The 20,070-nt window shown below is 41.1% G+C and overlaps 1 protein-coding gene across 2 annotated transcripts in view; it reads right to left on the reverse strand.

Moving 5' to 3' along the window:
• Il15ra (interleukin 15 receptor subunit alpha) overlaps positions 1-18,855 on the reverse strand; it is a 33,083-nt gene extending 14,228 nt beyond the window's left edge. Inside the window, exon 1 of one of the 2 annotated variants that reach the window (XM_078023174.1) lies at positions 18,625-18,855. In XM_078023174.1, coding sequence (XP_077879300.1) covers positions 18,625-18,712 — 88 coding nt within the window. In that variant the 5' untranslated portion in view covers positions 18,713-18,855. The remainder of the gene's footprint in view (positions 1-18,624) is intronic. The other variant, XM_040277078.2, reaches the window with a different exon arrangement.
• Between the last annotated feature and the right edge of the window lie 1,215 nt (positions 18,856-20,070).

A 20,070-nucleotide genomic window follows, 5' to 3' on the forward strand; every position in this document is an offset into this window, starting at 1 on the left:
GCTTATCTAAGAGCATGGGATATCTTTCCATCTTCTAAAGTCTTCTTCAATTTCTTTCTATAGTGTTCTGTAGTTTTCATAGTAGAGATCTTTCACCTCTTTTGTTGATTCCCAAAGTGTTTGTTTGCTTGTTTGAGGCTATTGTGAATGGCCTAATTTCTCTTTCAGAGGATTCATCACTGATGTATAGAAATGCATTTGATTTATGGGTATTGATTTTATATCCTGCTACTTTGCTGAATTCATTAATTAATTCCAGAAGTTTTCTGGTGGAGTTTTTTGGATTCTCTACATATAGAATCATGCCGTCAGCAAATAATGATAGTTTGAATTCTTCTTTTCCTATTTATAACCCTTTAATTTCTTTCTTCTAATTGCTCTGGCTGGAGTTTCAAGAACTATGTTGAATAATTCTTAGAAGTGGCGAAAGGGCGCATCCCTGTCTATTCCAGTTTGTTAGAGGGAATGCTTCCAATTTTTCTCCATTTAGAATGACGTTGGGTTTAGCATATTGACTTTTACAATATTGAGGTATGTTCCTACTATCCCTAGTTTTTCTAGTGCTTTGAACATGAAAAGGTGCTATATTTTGTCAAATGCTTTTGGAGAAAAGATAGCCTCTTCAAATGGTGCTCGGAGAACTGGAAATCCATATGCAGCAAAATGAAACTAAACCCCTATCTCTCATCATGCATAAAACTCAACTCAAATGGATCAAGGACCTAGGAATTAGGCCAGAGATCCTGTGCCTAATAGAGGTAAAAGTAAGCCCAAATCTTCATCATAACTGATTAGGCCCCGACTTCCTTAACAAGACTCCTAAAGCACAGGAAATAAAATCAAGAATAAATGGGGATGGACTCAGACTTTTTAGTGAAAGTCTCTTTCTCTCAGTGAAAGAAGCAATCACTGAGGTGAATAAAGAGCCTACATTTTGGGAACAAACTTTTGCCACATGCACACCAAATAGAGCATTAATCTCCAGTATATATGAAGAACTCAAAAAACTTAACACCAAAAAAACAAACAGCTCAATCAATAAATGGGCTAAGAAGCTGTACAGACACTTCTCAGAAGAAGATATACATTTGATCAACAAATATATGAAAAAATGTTCATCATCTCTAGCAATTAGAGAAATGCAAATCAAAACTAGGCTAAGATTCCGTCTCAGTTCTATCAGAATGGCAATCATCAAGAATACAGGCAACAATAAATGTTGGCGAGGATGTGGGGGAAAAGGTACACTCATACATTGCTAGTGGGACTGCAAATTGGTGCAACCAATTTGGAAAGTAGTATGGAGAGTCCTTAGAAAACTTAGAATGGAACCACCATTTGACCCAGCTATCCCACTCCTTGGTCTATACCCAAAGGACTTAAAATCAGCATTCTACAGGGACACAGCCACATCAATGTTTATAGTAGCTCAATTCACAATAGCTAAACTGTGAAAGCAACCTAATGCCCTTCAATAGATGAATGGATAAAAATAAGTGTGGTGTGTGTATATATTTGCAGATAAACGGAGAATATTGTGTTAAGTGAAGTAAGCTAATCCCCAAAATCCAAAGGCCAAATGTTCTGATAAGTGAATGCTGATCCATAATGGGGGGGGCATGGGAAAAATAGAGGAACTTTGATGGAGGAAAGGGGAGGAAGGGTGGGGAGTGAGTATTAGAGATAGGAAAGATGATGGAATGAGATGGACATCATTACCCTAGGTACAAGTATAACTGCACATATGGTGTGATGCTACATTGTGTACAGCCATAGAAATGTAAAGTTGTGCTGCAATTGTGTACAAAAAAAAAACAAAAAACAAAAAAAAAAACCCTGTAGGCTGAGGATGTGGCTCAGTGGTAGAGTGTTTGCCTAGCATGTGTGAAGCCCTGAGTTCATCCCCAGCACTGCAAATAACAAACAAAACCCTGCAATCCCTTAAGAAGTCCCAAGGCTCTGTCAGGTCCAGCCCTGCCTGCCTCTCTAGCTCTCTTTGCCCTGGACACACCAGCCTTTGTTTTCCCTGTGCCACTCATCATGCCAACCCCTACTCACCCCCCTACCCAACCCACCATCATGCTCTTGGCCACCTGTCTCCACCATCCTTCCTGGCTGACTGCAACTACACCTCCAGTAAAAGCTTCCTTCATCTCCTATGCTCTGTGTTCTTTCCTTCTATAGACTTTCCCAGTTTATACCTAAGATGTAAAGATTATATAATTAACTCACATCTTATCATCTGCAATGCTATGTGAGGGTAAAGGTTCTGTTTGTTTTGCTCAACATTATATTCCTGAGCCTAGTATAGAAGCTGGAAATAGTAGGTACACATGAAAACTTGCTTAGCAAGGCATGGTGGTAATCCTAGCTACTTAGGAGGTTGAGGCAGGAGATTGCATATTTGAGGCTAGCCTTGGCAACTTAAGAGAATCTATCTCAAAAAAGAAAATGAAAAAGGGCTAGGGATGCATCTCAGTGATAAAGGGCCCCTGGGTTCAATCTCCAGTACTGGAAAAAAAATCAAACAAACTTGTTTTAAAAATGAATGAATGGGGCTGGGGTTGTGGCTCAGTGGTAGAATGCTTTCCTAGCACGTGTGAGACACTGGATTCAATTCTCAGCACCACATAAAAAAATAAAGATATTGTGTCCATCTATAGCTAAAAATATTTTTTAAAAAATGAATGTATGCTTTCTCTTCCTTAATAATAGGCTTGAATCTGACCACCGAATGCAAGTGAGTTCAATTTATTTTATTTCTACCTGTATAGCCAGCTTATTTAATTACTACCAGGAGAGAAGTGGACTGCCTTGAACGTTCTGCTTTCATAATAGTTGGAGTTAAACTCAGACTCTAAACTCTAGTTTAAAATCCCAGCAGTTATACACTAGCTGTGCTCTACAAAAAATTAAGTTTTGCACGTTAATACCTAAGGATCTAAAAAGAAAAGGAGGGGCTGTAATGTGGGCCTCTTCCATTTTGGGAGTGCCATATTTGTTGTTGACCTTCTTTCTTTCTCTCTCTCTCCCACCAACTGTCCAGATAGTACCTTGTTTGGAATCCCTTCAAAAACACCTTCCTGCATAGGCTTCATGTTCAATTTTGCAACAGCTTTTAATTTCAAATTATTGTTTGGAATCTCCTGCTCTCTCTTGGGTCACTTTTTTTTCAGTCTTCACTGTTTTCTGGATTGTGCTCAGATTTGGGATTTCTGCCAGGAAATCTTTTCACATCTTCTAAGTCTTGAAATATTCCCTCCCGGTGTTTTTCAACTCCTAGCATTTGTAGCACACTTTGAAATGAAACATTTGTGGCTGATTACTCAAGGGAATTTAAAATGTCAATGTAATATAGTCACTGCCCATGAGTTCCATGAGATTCAGTGTCACTGTGTGATTCCTTTGGTCATCTTTCAGTGCTGGTTGCTACGTAAGTGAAACAATGTATCACGTATCTAAGAAGACTGAAGGTCCTCATGTACTTCAATAAACACAGGATCTCCTTAGATGATGCTCAACCTGTTCTTTACTTTCAAATCGTTGTGAGTAGTCCTCATCTGAACTCAGCAACCTTCCTGCTAACATTGCTATTTCTGAATGGGTATTCAGTTATAGTACAACAAATTTTACATAGCTAATAGGAAGTGATTCACCGTAACTGTGCTATGTACACAAATGATACCACTGTTTTTAAATGAAAAGGAAACTCATCTGATCCTGGAGAAATAGTGACTGTTCTTCATCTGGAGATTTTTCCTCCTAAGTGTGCCTGGGCTGTTCAGGCTGGGGGTAAAGATCTAAAGTCACAGGCTGGGATTGTGGCTCAGCGGCAGAGTGCTTGCCTCGTGCATGTGAGGCACCAGGTTCGATCCTTAGCACCACATAAAAGATAAATAAACAAAATAAAGATATTGTGTCCATGTATAACTAAAAACATTTTTTACAAAAGATCTAAAGTCATTGTTATCATTCTTTTTCTTCTTGATAATCTAAAGAACTAGTTATCATCAATGAGTAAAATAAACTAAGTCTAGGTTTCCCACTGTTGAAAGAAGAAGTTTCAACTACAACGAAGGGAAAGGCCAACTAACATGTACCCTATGGTGCTGGAACATAATTGGGGTTGAAGGAGTCCTGTGTAATTACAGTGTGTGCATGTACATGTTTATTTGTATGTATGTATGTGTGTGGAGGGTATTTGGATGCTTGCCTGTGTATGTGATATGTATCCACATGTGTTTGTGTGAGTGTACATGTGTGTGCTCCTGCTCCATTCTCTGTTGGTGCCTAGTAACAATGGCATATTGGCACTAAGTACCTGCTGCCAGATCTTGGTCTGCAATGTAAGGAGTCAGGGGTCCTCAGGGAAAAGGCAGAATCTAGGGATAGGATGAAGAAAGCATAAGATGAGCCTGGAACATCTTGTTGTCCCAGAAAGTGAGGAAGTGCTCAAAGAATGAGGGTAAGATGTCAGAAGGCTGCAATAGCCTAGCTGAACAGACTCTTGCTGGCCAAATCCAGGACGATTTAAGCATCAAACAATCAAGACAAAAACAGATTATAACTAATGGAACAAAATTAAATGATACTGCTTTGTCTATGCTAATATAAATAAACAAATATGTAAGTAAGTAAGGGAGAAGAAAAAGCCCTCCTTACAGATGTTAACTAATAAACATAAAAAGAATGATGGGGGCTGGGGTTATAGCTCAGCGGTAGAATGCTTGCCTCGCACTTGTGAGGTTCTGGGTTCAATCCTCAGCACCACATAAAAAATAAATAAGTAAATTAAATAAGATACTGTGTCCATCTTTGAAAAAAAAAAGAATGATGGAATAAGAAAAGAGATCAGGGATGCTAAAGTTTGATATGGAATAAGGATTTTTCAATGAAAAGGAAACTAATACAAAGCAGGTTTTTTTGTGCGCATTTAGCTCAGCCAGATGCACATTCTCCCCATCCCTCTCTGCAGAGCTCAGTCAACTTGGTCAAAAGAAGAGAAAGGGAGTGAAGCAGGCTCCTCCCTGCTGTTGTAGCTCTGAGATCTGCTGGCCACTGGGTGTCCCCATGCTCCATGGGTAGGACAGCTCCTCTAGTGGGTGGGGTCTTTACTGCTATTTCTCACTCTTTGGCCAGGTGCCTATTTAGTTCTATAACAGGGGGCCCAGCAGGGTACCCCATCATGAATGCTGGAGTCTTGAAGGTCAAGGTTAAGAACCCACAGGGTAACAACTCAGCCCCACAAGTTCCAGGTGACTCTTGCTTCCTCCATGTCACTCTTCCCATTTAGACTGGCTTCCCACAGACTTCAAGCTCCAGGCCAGGCACACAGAGGACAGTTTGCACAGGCTACGTGACCAGTTCCAACCACTGCATGTGTGGGTTCTGTTGCTCTCTGATTCTTGGATCAGAATTCTGATGGATCCACACAACCCCAAAGTATCTTCCCACAAACCATTGACCAGAGATGATGGGGGAAATGACATTAGCTGGAAAACTCACCTTAAGCAGGAAATCAAAGTTAACAAGACCAAAACGGGACAGATGGGTATCATGTAACTCACTGAAAAGGACACATATATCATTCCTTCGGTATTCCCTTTAAAACCCGTAACTTGAATCTAAGAGGAAACATCAGAGGTACCTGCCTGAGAGGCTTTCAGCAATTAGCTGAAAACAATAGACAAGCTCAAGAGAGAAGGTTGAGGAAGCGTTCCAGCTTGAAGAACACTAGAAAGACAACCAAATGCAACACGTGACCCTGGATTAGGTCCAGATTTAGAAAGAAAGTCACTAAAATGGACAATGTTGGGACAACTGACAGAATTTGAACACGGACTGAGTATTAGATAATGATACAGTGTCAAGGTTACTTCCTGCTTTTCATAATAGTGCTGTGATACACGTGACTTTTTAGAAGAGGATGCCATTGTTGGGAAAAATACATGAAGAAGTTTGGCAAAGAAAGACATAATGTCAACAGCTTAAAATGGCTTAGAAGGAAAAGCACATGCATAAAAATATTTATGGATAGAGAGGACAAATGATAAACAGTACAATGAAAAGAGTTGGTGAAGCTGGGCAAAAGGTATTCAGGAGGTCTTGCAACTTCACTGTAAATTTGACTTTAAATCAGAATTTAAAAGTTTAAAAAGAAGCAAATTGAGTAACCAAATAAAAACCACTTGAAAGGTGGTGTCTGGGGCCTACCCTGGTTTCAGTGTGGGCTTGAGAACTCCAGTGTGAAAAACTCAATCCCCAGAGTCACATGTTGATAGTATTTGAAGGTGGGGCCTGTGGGTGGTAATTAGGATGGTCAAGGTCATCAGAGTGGGGGGGGCATAATGGTATTAGTGGCTTTATAACGAAAGGAAAATTTAAGCTAGCATCCTTGCCCTGTCTCACCAAGTGATTCCCTCTGCCATGTTACAATGTAGGAATAGGCCCCCACCAGATGCAAAGATGCATGCTTTTGGACTTCCTCCTGAACTGCAATCCAAATCAACCTCTCTAATCTGTATAAATCATCCAGTCTCAGGTATTCTGTTATATCAATATAAAATGGGCTAAGACTGAGACCTTTGAAGATCCTTCTTTTAAGAAAATTCTAGGAGTCCTTGACAACTCAGGCCAAGATTGATGAGAAATTTTTCTTAATTTCCTTAATAGTAGCTTTCAGAGTGTTGGTTTGTCCTCTTTTTCTCACCACCTTTTCACACCTTTTAGAGCTCCTTCTTCTATGACCAGGCTCTAGTAGTTTTGATTCCACTCGTTTGACATTTGATATTTCAGGGGAAGCTTTGGTTTCCTGAACAACTTCATCATTGCCACACGGGAGTCTTTGCCCTGCTTCTTATTGCCTCTCTTCATCTCAATCCTCTGGCACCAGTTCTCAGTGTTATCTTGCATCAGACCCACTGGAGGGCTGGTGAAAACACAGAGTTCTGGGCCCACCACAAAGCTCCTTAGTCAGGATGTCTGAGGTAGGGCCCAAGAATCTGGATTTGCAAGTTCCCGGTGATGGTGATATTGCTGATCCAGGAACCCATGTTCTGGGAACCAGTGCTGGATGGTACTCACAGATGCATCTCAGCAAGTGGCTTTTTAACACTAATTAAAAATTTCCCAGGTTCGGGATATAGCTCAGTTGGTAGAGTGCTTGTCAGGCATGCATAAGGCCCTGGGTTCAATCCCCAGCAACACACACACACACACACACACACACAAATAAATAAATAAATAAATAAATAAATAAATAATTCATTGAAGTTATGAAGAATGGTTTGCTCATACCCTTTTTCTGGTCATTGATGCCATTGATGAGGACTGTGTTTACACGTTCCTCTTGCTGTGCTCTTCTGAATTTCTTTTTTTTTTTCTTTTCTTTATTTTTTTAGAGAGAGTGAGAGGAGAGAGGAGAGAGAGAGAGAGAATTTCCAACATTTATTTTTTTTTAGTTCTTGGCGGACACAGCATCTTTGTTTGTACGTGGTGCTGAGGATCGAACCTGGGCCACACGCATGCCAGGCAAGCGCGCTACCACTTGAGCCACATCCCCAACCCCCTGAATTTCTGTTCTACTACTTCTAACTGGATCTAACTCTCCTTCTCCATTTCAAAACTACTTAAATCTGTATCTGTGGTGCTTTGTTGTATGTTACATGGCTGGTAAAAAATACTTAGGGGTGGAGGAGTGGGGTTGGGTGGAGAGGAATGACCATAAAAATTAACTCAAATCAACCCTGGAAATGTTTGGTAGCAAACCAGAACGGAGAGTCCCATAAAAACATGAGGCCTGCTCTGTGATAAATCGTTTCTGAGAAAGCCTGAACTGACCTTGGACCTTCGGACCTTTCTGGGTGCTATTACATCTGTGGCTTGACAGTCTCTCTCCAGAGACTAAGACAGACATTTAAGTCTCCAGGAGGAAAAGCTACACAAAGACTAGGTTTTAGTTCGCAGGACTGTGACTAACTGATATTCCTTACCTGGCCTTTCCCTTGCTTGCTTCAAATCTGGTCTTTTACATCGTTGTCTTGGGCCTGAAAGGATCTGTGAGGTCATAGTCAGCTCCTCACCTCCAGAGGACTGATGGCCCCTACCACAGGTGATTCTGCAACCTCCAAGGTCAAGGGAGCCTATGAACCCCTTCCTCACACAAATACCTCACACTTTGTTACTCCTTTCACTGGCCACAGAGGTCCCTCACTCCACATGGAGCACCCTTTTTCTGAAGGATGATGTTGCTTTCAGTTCTAATTGTTCCTTCACAAATTTTGCAGTGCTTTCTCTTCCTGGGATGAAGAGTAGAGGGAATAATGGAAAAACCAGGTAGACATAGCCCAGCTCTGCTGGAAGTGATAGACATTGTTACTTAGTTGCAAGGGCTGGCAAAAGCCCCTGAAAAAGTGCAAAGAATGGACAGGAAAATGGCCAAGTGAATGAGGGAGGAGCAGGAAAGGAGTATTCCAGATAGAGGAATGAGCGGGTACCCAAGGACCCAGGAGAGAAGAAGCTTGATGGGGAGGTGAGATGGGAGACTACCGCCTATAACGTCAATGCAGGGACCCAACCCAGTGATTTATAGTTTTTCAGGCTGTGCTTCTATACACAGAGGAGCAGACACTCTGATCCCTTCTTATCAACACAGCTGACTGTCAGAACAGGTCTCCAGGGTGGACCCCTGCCCTACCACTCTCACTCATGGAGCAGGTTAATTAATGAGGACTCAGGGGTGGGTCTGGGGCACACAGATCCAACACACTTGTTCTTGTTCCTTAAAAACTCAGACTTGGTGAATGTGGGATACGACCAGTTATCCAGTCCATCTACAAATCAACCAATGACTTCTATTTGCTGAATAAAAGAGTAATAAGAGACTAGAAGACAATAAGAAAGTTTAGTAGAAAGAGTACTGGAATTAGAGGCTGAGTGGGTAAATCTATTAATCACACTCGACTCCGGTTTCCTTATGTGTGAGCTGAGCATGATAATTCACAAAGCCACTGAGAAGTCCTAGGGCTTCTGAGCATGAAATGCACTTTGTGAACCGTGACTCAAATATAAGTAATCACCAGCTCTCTGCATACCCCTCTGTCACTCTACATTGGTAATCTCCAACTTTTTCACCAAAATACTGGGAATTCCCATCTTTCCTACAGGAATCCCCATGCAGAGCCTGGGGAAGGATACAGAAGAAATGATTCCAGCCTCTAATGAGCCTAGAATGAGAAGAACACACCAGAGAGTATTTCTCAATTAATAAGGAAGGCTTCCTTGCCACTGTAACCAAGTCAGAAACCTTTAAAGAAAATGACCATGTAAACATTTAAATGAAACAAAAGAACTAAAAGACAATTAAATAAAGAAAATGTTTACAACAAACATCAAAAAGTTAAGATTCTTAGTATGTAAAGAACTTTCACAAAATCAATACAAAGATAAGTTCCCTAATGGAATCTGGGCCAAGGATATAATGGGTGATTTACAAGTGTCTATTCAAAAAAATTTCCCAAACCTCACTACCACATCTTTGTCAGAATTCCTTGAATTCCCTCTTGCTTCTGAAGTTTGAGGATCCCATATCAAGGTTCCTTGTGCAAATCCCTTTAATGATCAGGGTGGACAGGAGTATTCTTACACTTCAGGTGGTTCTTTCAATTTAACACCTAGGGCTTCTTTCAAGCAAGAGTGGTAGTCCTTGATTTATTTCCAGTTTAGGCATTTGCTGCCCAAGGGTGGTTACCACAGCTCCCCATTGTTATGGGGACCCATCTTCATCTGGCCTGAAAGTGTGGGGCATAGGGCCAAGCTAGTCAGTTGTTGAGATGCTTTTGGGTCTTGCAGTTGCTATGGTTACTGTTGAAGCACCTTGATCTCAAATTGCTCTAGTCTTATCTGGAGCTTAGGGCGGGGACTGGAGTATCAGTGTTTTCCCCAATGTTCCTGCTGTATCCCATCTTTTATCCTATATCATAGAGGGGTTATCTTTACATGCACCCTCAGGAAAAGGCATTTGGAACCAGATTAAGGTTTTAGGACTTTCAATACTCTCAAGTAGCCAAAAAACACATACTAGCCCCATGATTATTTGTTAAGAAAGTCACCAAAACAGTGTGTAAGGCCACACCTCTTTCTGCTTCCCAGAATCTGTGAATCAGGCGTGTTTATCAAATCAGTTTACAGAGCCTAACATGGGCAAGAAGCTCTGGCCTACTCTCATATCCAGAGTTCAAAAGTTGTCAGGTTAGCCTGACCCTCCCATTCTTTAAGCAGAGCCAGAATCCATTCCAACATGTTATTTTACTTACTCTACCATTCAAATGCCTGCAAGGTGCTAGATTTCCAAAGAAGCATAAGTGTAGTTCCTGCTCTCATGAAGCTCAGAATGAAACTGACATATCATAAGAGTCTGGGCCTCTGGGCTCCCAGTAATCCATTTTCTGTCCTTGTTTTCTAGCTGAAATGCCAGCCAATTCGACACACTTCCTGGAGTACAGATTGTACTCAGCTCATGGCCCCAAACTCTTTCTCTCTCAGGGCTCAATAAACTGGTCTTCTCAACCCATCTTACTGTGTCAGTGAATTTTATTATCATTTAGTCCCTTAAATAATGACTATTAGAGACTTGGAAGGTTGAACAGTTACCAACCAAAATAAAACCAAAGGAAAAGAATAAAATACAATCTGTACCGTAGGCCTGAAGAGAACCCCTGCTCCTCTCAGTGTTGATGCTGCCTTTGTTCAGGATTTCACCGACACTGGAACTATTACAAAACCTCAGCTTAGCTTCCAGCCTCCAGATCCCTGGACTGCAGTTCTCCCGGGCACAGATCCCTCAGGAGCTCCCTACTGCCCATAAGGGCATCGAGTCTTCCAAGGAGAGCGCTTTCCAATCAATCAACCATGTGTAATGAGTAACACGGACACACCTCTAGAACACACACTGAGGAATCCCATATATTGTTCATTTAGTTTCATACAATTTTACAAAACCGACTGGGCAAAAGTGACTCACCCCAAAGGAAGTTAATTTGTAAAATGATTTGATTGAATAAGAGAATTCCCAGAGTTTTATTTCATAGACCCAAGGGGTTTCCCTTTGCTTCCTGCCCCCATCCCCATAGAGTTTATTTTCATCCAGTTATTCCTTGCTGTTTAGAACATCAAACACATTAAAATAAGCTAAATATGCAAGAATCGGGAGGTAACTGAAGCCTACCCATGATAAAGAATTGTTTAAATAATTTCTAAAACTTTATAAAATAGTATGTATAGTATTCACAGATATTAGATGTAGTGACTTTATATTAAGCAATCTGCAAAATGTGTAAAGTTATGAAAACACTGCCAGAGATCAGGGAGTACTAATAAATCAGAGAATACTAATTAAAGGTGGAGGAAAAAGTCCTAAATTGTAGATCTTTATTATTATTTATTTTGTAGTTTTATTTATTTACTTTTATTATTACAAAACCAATTCAATTTATGACAAAGTTTTTACCACTCTTTTGCTATCAATGGTGGTAAAAAAGCAGTAATAACCAGATAAAATTGGTTTGGAATAAATAATAGATGCTTCAGGCAAAGCCCCCCCAAGCTATGAAAAAATGACTTATAAAAAGCTTCATGCTTCAGCTGCTTGTAATCACAGCAGCTCAGGAGGCTGAGGCAGGAGGACTGCAAGTTCAAAGCCTCTTCAGCAAGAGTGAGGTGCTGGGCTGGGGTTGTGGCTCAGCAATGGAGCACTGACCTAGCATGTGACAGGCACAGGGTTCAATCCTTAGCATCACATATAAACAAATAAAATAAAGGTATTGTGTTCACCTACAATTAAAGTAATATTTTTAAAAAAGCAAGGTGCTAGGCAACTCAGTAAGTCCCTGTCTCTAAATAAGATACACAATAGGGGGCTGGGGTAATGGCTCAGTGGTAGAGTGCTTACCTAGCACATGTGAGGCACTGGGTTCGATCCTCAGTACCATATAAAAAAAAAAGTAAAAAAAAAAAAAAAAAACCTACAAAACAGACCTTGCCCAGTCAGTTTTGTAAAACAGTATGAAACTAAATGAACAATTGGCTCAGACAGTGGTCAAGGGCCCTTCAATCCTTGGTAACCCTCCCCTGCCAGAAAAGGGAGTTTAAGGAATATAACATGAATGAACACCCTCAAGCATACTAATACCCTATACATTCGAATCAAAGAAAAACTGGGAACCAGGGACATCAACCAATCATTACTACTCTAGTAGCTCTTGGCTAAATCACCTGTGGTCTTTCAGATGAGGATGCATTTGTTTAGGAAGTTAATGACCTTTTGCCCAGGATGGTGGATTTCCCTGCAACTTAGACCTTTTAATGAGATCTTTTAATGACAACTTCTTGCACCTCCTATGGATGGGGGCACGAAAAGGTCAGACACTATAATTTATTCAGTGATAGGAAATGTGCTGTTCTCTATAATTTCTGACCAGATCATCCCACCAAGTATCAAGTTTAATAATTTGAGTTTTCTTCCCTTCTTAGCTCATTTAAAGCCATCAGGCATCCTCAGTTTTGTCCTATGATTTCTTTGTCCATCTTTATACCAATAGTACACCGTCTTGAGTACTGTAACTTTATAACAATTCTCTCAGAGAACCTTGTTCCTCCAATGCGGTTCTTTGCCAAGCTGTTTAGGCAAAGCTACTTCTTTTTTGCATTTACTTGTGAATTTTAGAATCAGTTTGTCAATTTCTGCAAGAAAGTCCTTTAGGACTTTGATTTGGCATCTTAAGGATATTGATTGGCCCAATCCATGAACATGTCGTATTTTTCTATTGATTTATTTCTTCAAGTTCTCTAAGCAATTGTCTGTACTTCTCTGTATGCAGGTCTTTCACCTCTCTTGTCAGATTTATTGCTGAGAACTTTACACTTTTTGAAGTTACTGCAAATGACATATTTCTGAAGTTTTAATTTCCAACTGTTCATCAGGAATATACAGTAATACGACTGAAACTATTGACTTTTGCATGCTGATGTTTTGTGCCCTGCCACCAGCTCACACATGTGTGGATAACTGATATTCAAAAGATGTAAGAGCAAGTCAGTGGAGATAATCTTTTCAACAAATGGTTCTGGAATAATTAGATATTCATATGCAACAAACATAAACCACCTTCAATCTATACCCCCATTATACACAAAGATAAATCAAAATGGATCAAAGGCATAAATATAATTTATTCACTTCTAGGTGAACACATCAAAGAAAATCTTGAGCTAGGCAAAGATTTCATTATATGGTAACATAAGCATAAGATATAAAAGAACAAATAACTGGAATTCATCAAAATTAAAAACTTCTGTTCTTCACAATGCACTGCTAAGAGAAGGCAAAGACAAGCCAGAGACCGAGAGAATATTTGCAAATCATTTATCTGATAAAAGTCTTGTGTCCAGAATACATAAAAAACTCTTAAAACTCAATAAAAGTGCAACTCATTTTATAAAAGAGCAAAGAATTTAAACAGACACTTCACCAAAGAAGGTGTGTACAAGGCACAGAAGCACATAAAAAAGATGCTCAACATTTCTACATATTAGGAAAATGCAAATTAAAACTAGAACAAGAGACCATTGCATTACCTATTAGATTGGACATAATTAAAAAGACTTATCAGGGGCTGGGATTGTGGCTCAGTGGTAGAGTGCTCACCTAGCATGTTTGAGGCCCTGGGTTCGATCCTTAGCACCACATAAAAATAAATAAATAAAATAAAGGTTTACTTCCAACTACTTTTAAAAAATAAATGTTTAAAAAAAGTTTATTAAAAAAAAAAAAAAAGACTCATCATATCCAGTGCTGACCTGGACATGGAAGAACTGTAACTCTCACACTGCTGGTGGAAATGTGAAATAGTACCACCGCTTTGGACACTGCTTCGGCACATTCTTAAAAGTCAAACATCATGCCCAACATCCAATCCAGCTGCTCTTCTCCTATACATTCTCTACCCAAGAGAAATGAAGGCACATAGGGCCACAAGAAAACATGTAGCATGAACATTCTTAACAGCTTTATATGTAAAAACCAAAATAATGGAAACAAGGCAAACATTCATTAACATGTGACTGGACAGCCATGGAATGAAATACAATTTAGCAATAGAAGGGACTGAACTATTAGGCACACGTTACAATATGGCAAATTCTTTTTTTTTTTTAAAGTAGGCCAATAATTCCAATAATTCTTTTTTTAATATTTATTTTTTAGTTTTTTGGTGGACACAACATCTTTATTTTATTTTTATGTGGTGCTGAGAATCGAACCCAGGGTCTCGCACATGCAAGGCGAGCACTCCACTGCTAAGCCACAACCCTGGCCCCTAATTCCAATAATTCTATAGAATTTTCCTCATATTATTACTCCAATACTATAAGAACATTATAAGATAAGCAGGGAAGGAATATGGATAGGAAAAGCAGAACTCCAATTAACTCTACTTGAGGATGATATGATTCTATACCTAGAAGACCCAAAACAGTCCCCCAGAAATCTCTTAGAATTAATAAATGAATTCAGCAAAGTAGCTGGATATAAAATCAACACCCATAAATCAAACACCCATAAATCAATTTCTGTACATCAGTGACAAATCCGCTGAAAGTGAAGCTAGGAAAATCACCCCATTTACAATAGCCTCAAAAAAAAAATTTAACAAAAGAGGTGAAAGACCTCTACAATGAAAACTACAACATGCTAAAGAAATGAATTAAAGAAGACCTTAGAAGATGGAAAGATTTACCTTGTTCTTGGATAGGCAGAATTAATATTATCAAAATGACCATACTACCAAAAGCACTATACAGATCAATGCAATCCCAATCAAAATCCCAGTGGCATTCCTTATATAGAGGAATATATATATATAGAGGAAAACTGGGAATGGAACCACCATTTGACCCAGCTATCCTACTCCTTGGTTTATACACAAATAAATAGAGAAAACAATCATGAAATTCATCTGGAAAAATAAGAGATCCAGAATAGCCAAAGCAATCCTTAGCAAGAAGAATGAAGCTGGTGGCATTACTATTCCAGGCCTAAAACTATACTACAGAGCAATAGTAACTAAAACAGCATGGTATTGTCACCAAAATAGACCTGTAGACCAATGGTACAGAAGAGAGGACACAGTCTAACCCACATAAGTTAAGTTATATTATATTAGATAAAGGTGCCAAAAGCATACATTGAAGAAAAGATAGCCTCTTCAACAAATGGTGCTAGGAAAACTGGAAATCCACATGTAACAAAATGAAATTAAACCTCTTTCCCATACACAAAACTCAACTCAAAGTGGATCAAAGTGGTCCTTGATCTGGAATTAAGGACCAGAGACCTTGCACCTAGTGGAAGAAAAAGTAAGCCCAAATCTCCATCATGTTGTTTTAGGCCCCAACCTTCTTAATAAAACTCCTATAGCACAAGAATTATGAAGACATGAACTGGTGTGAATATACTTTGTATACAACCAAAATTGTGCTCTATATGTGTAATAAGAATTGCAATGCATTCTGCTGTCATATATAAATAAATCAGTTAATTAAAAAAACAAGAATCAATAAATGAGATGGATTCAAACTAAAAAGCTTCTCAGCAAAAGAAACAATCAGTGAGGTGACTAGAGAGCCTACAGAATGGAAGCAAATCTTTTCTACAAGCACATCAGATAGAGCACTAATCTCTAGGATATATAAAGAACTCAAAAACCTTAACACCAAAACAAAAAAACAAACAAAACACAAATAACCCAATGAATAAATGGGCCAGGGAACTGAACAGACACTTCTTGGAAGAGGATATACAATCAATCAATAAACATATGAAAAAATGTTCAACATCTCTAGCAATTAAAGAAATGCAAATCAAAATTACTCTAAAATTTCATCTCACTCCAGTCAGAATGGCAATTCTTAAGAATACAAACAATAAGTGTGGGTGAGGATGTGGGAGGAAAGGCCCACTCATACATTGCTGGTGGGACTGCAAATTGGTACAACCTATCTGGAAAGCTGTATGAAGATTCCTTGGAAAACTGGGAATGGAACCACCATTTGACCCAGCTATCCTACTCCTTGGTTTATACATAAAGGACTTAAAAACAGCATACTACAGGGACACAGCCATAACAACGTTTATAGCAGCCCAATTTACAATAGCTAAATTATGGGACAAAAAACCTAGATGCCCTTCAGTAGATGAATGGATAGGGAAACTTTGATATATATACACAATGGAACATTTAGCATTAAAAGAGAATAAAATCATGACATTTGCAGGTAAATGGATGAAATTGGAGAATATAATGCTAAGTGAAGCAAGCCAATCCCAGAAAACCAAAAGCCGAATGTTTTCCCTGATATGAGGACTCAGATGCACACAGGTATAATGGGGATGAGCCGGTGCTGCGATCATGGGAAGAATGGAGGAACTTTAGATAGAGCAAAGGCGAGGGAGGGGAAAGGAGGGGACAAGATGGTGAGAAAGATGGTGGAATGAGTTAGACATCATTATCCTAAGTACATGTATAAGAAATGAATGGTGCGAAAATATTCTGTGTACAGTGTCTTGAAAAATTGTGCTCTATATGTATAATATGAAATGAACTGCATTCTGTTATCATGTATAACAAATCAGAATAAATTAAAAATAAATTAATTTTAAAAAGATAAGCAGGAATATAAAATCTTATTTTGACTTTAACTATCATTCTGTTAGTTTAATATCTGTGAACTTTCCTTTAAGCCTAATTTCATATATGCATCTTACTCAAATGAGCAACAGAATTTTATGGTATGCCTACCATGTGACAGGTATTTTATTGTAGGCATCAAGAGTAGTGATTTAAATAAGACTATGGTCCCCTTCCTGAGCATCACAGGACTATATACACAACCATTACAATATCGTGAATTCTCAGAAAAAATACTGAAAGAAGTCAAACAAGAAAGAGTATCTATTGTATAATTTCATATATTTATATGAAATTCTAGAAAGTGTATCAAAACTATTGACAGTAATTGCTGGAGGCAGGGTGGGGTGGGTGGTAAAGATTATGCAGAGTATGAGGACAGGCGGTAGCAATGGATTATGTGGTCTCATGAGTGTAGTATTTACCTCTAACCTTATTGAATTGCACAATTTAAATATATGCACTTTATTATCTGTCAACTATACTTTAATAAGGCTATTTTTTTAAAGGAACGAACAAACATCAAGATCCAACAACACCTTTGCAAGGTCAGAGTGCAAGCCTATGTGTTGTCCACAAGCTTCAGTGCTCTCCTATTACTTTCAGATGGACAGACACCTGCAGTTGAGCTGGGCGCTGACCAAAGCTGCATTTCACTTTCACATTATGTAATAGTGCAGCCTATTGCTGGTTATTCCTAGCATCTCCTCAGAAATCATCACAGGACACTGTTTACACAGTTGGGAGGAAATGACCAAGTCTCCAACATAACTCAGCTTCTCATATGTAGGGGAAAATCCAGAATCACTGTCTCAAAAATGAAACTTCATAAAACTTAGTATTGGGGTTCAGATCAAGCCAGGCAGCAGCAACTGTGAAAGGGCTGGTTCTGGCTAAAACCCAGCAGGCAGATTTGCCCCACTGGACTGCATGTAAATTATTGGAGGTTTTGGTTAAAAGCGCATGGAGACAGTGGGGGTTGCTAACTTTCATGGATATCCTTGGGTGACATTCGGTAGGTCCTTGACCCCCAAATCCCATGAACATTTTTCTAAGTGTGTATATTCATGCATTTTTGAGAGAGAGAGATGAGAGAGAGAAGGGGGGAGAGAGGGAGAGAGAGAGAGAATTTATAGCTTTTTATCAGACGCTGATAAAGCTCCTTCACTATAAAACGATAAGAAAAACCTACAAGAACACAGTGGATTCATCTTTTCTCTTCCTTTCTATAGGTCCCGGAAAAAAAAAAAAACCCACGAGTCACTCAATAGATTCTCAGATCTACGAGACACACATTCTCGAACACACCAAATGATCACCAGCTTCGTTTCTTCCCCTTTACTAGGAGCAGCCGGTACCATCCTGGCCCCCGATTTCCTGCCCACTTAAGAACTGGGAGTTGGTTCCAGGTCCCCAGGTGTGCAACTTGCCCGACACGTTTTTCCTCCCCAGGGACAGAGTCCTTACCCTGCTCTTCCAGTTGCCCATCCATGTAATCTATTTTTGCCTGAACGTCAAGAGGGGTCATGTTCCCGGACCTCTCGGGGGACCGTGTGCAGTACCAGCCCCGCACCAAGGTGCACTCACACACTTCTGGAACTTGCCGTGCAACACTGACACTCCACTCCCATAGCCAAACCCGGCTTCTCCTTCCTGCGTGCGCAGCTGGCAGCTCTGCTCGTTGGAGCAGGGCAGACGGCGGCGCTCTTCCCTGCCCTCTCCACGACTCCTCCACGTGTCCCTCCCGCCCGGAGTCAGCACACTCCGCGTTCCTCCGGGGCCCGACTTCTGGCCCGGCCCGGGGAGGTGGGGCGCTCGGTGCCATCCCGCTCGGTGCCCCGGCCTCGCTCGCAGCCCCGCCCGAGCGCAAGCCGCTCCCTACCCGGCGTCACCGGCAGCCGGAGCAGCAGCAGCAGCAGTAGTCCCCGGAGGGCGTGTACTCCAGAGCCTAGGAACCGCCGCCGGGCCATGGCCGCGCGGCCCGCGGTGCCCCGCCAGGACGCCCCAGGACAGCCGCGAGTGCAATGCCCCAGCCTCGGGAAAGTGGCGAGCGCAGCTCCAGGACCGGCCGCCCGCCAGACGCATTCGCTTTCGCTTTTGCTTTAGCCCCCGGAGGGCTGAGGAGAGGTGCAAAGTAGTGACAGATCAGTGACTCAGCATCCCCACCCCAACTTTGGAAGAAGCCCCGGCAGCCGCCGTGACCCCTGCGCCATCGCTCCTGTAGCGGGAGAGCCCCGGGCAGTGCGCAGAGAGTACTAGGGACCTCACCTGCTCAAGCCCAGCATCTTCCCCTTCTCGCTCCTGGGGACTCCCAAAGTCTTTTAGGGCTAGTGTCCCATGCAGAGGCAGTGCACAGCCAACCAAGGGCAAACTCCTTCTTGTACACTCTGCGGCTCGGCGTTCACTCCTGACTTCTTCGGCTCCCCTCGCTCCTGTCTTCTGGTAGCTCCTACTACTCCTACTCCCAAGTTTCCCTCAGGTGGCACTGCGTTTGTCAATCTGCGCTCCGCATGGGTGGGAGACTGAGGAGGTGTTGTCCCGTGTGGCTCCCGCGGGCAGGGGCGGTGGGAACGCGGTACTGGCTACCTGCTCCCTCCAGCGGTGGCCGCGACTGACTCCGCCACTTTGCCTTGTTCCGGCTCTTCTTTCTTCCCCCAAAATAATGTCAAATGTTTGAAAGGGTCGGGGCCGGAAGAACAGGAGGAGAGGAACCCATCTTTGTGCTTGTTTTTATTTCCCTAGACTAGTTCTCCCAGTCTACCAACCTCTTTTACAGGCCTGCTCTGTGCTGGGAAAATTCCGAAGCGCGGTCGGAAATGCCCAAGTCTAGGCGTGGAGTTAGTAAGACCAGACATTCCTTCGCTTCCACCTGTGGCTTCCTAAATAAAATCTCCCAGTATGATTATGCGGCTTTTGTGAAAGAATACATACAAATTCTCTTTGAAAAGACTTGAATGATGTGTGGATTGAGGTTATTTCCCACTCCCCAGGCACAATGGAAGGAGAAGGCTTTGCCTATACTTGCTCCCTTTTCACTAAAAAGTTTATGATTAACATGATGAGTGTGAAATATGCACAGGGCTGGGGATATAGCTCAGTTAGTAGAATGCGGGCCTCTCACACAGAAGGCCCTGGGTTCAATCCCCAGCAACACATACAATAATTCAGAGGATTGGAAAACGCCCATGGTCCAATGCCAGCGTTTTGTGTGCTTCAGGCTCTTTTATTGTGGACAGTTTCGAACATTAAAAGCAGAAAGAGTGGGGCTGGGGATATGGCTCAGTTGGTAGAGTGCTTGCCTAGCATGCACAAGTCCCTGGGCTCAGTC

This window comes from Ictidomys tridecemlineatus, chromosome 10 (assembly GCF_052094955.1).
Source record: "Ictidomys tridecemlineatus isolate mIctTri1 chromosome 10, mIctTri1.hap1, whole genome shotgun sequence".
In the NCBI taxonomy this organism is placed as follows: Eukaryota; Metazoa; Chordata; class Mammalia; order Rodentia; family Sciuridae; genus Ictidomys; species Ictidomys tridecemlineatus.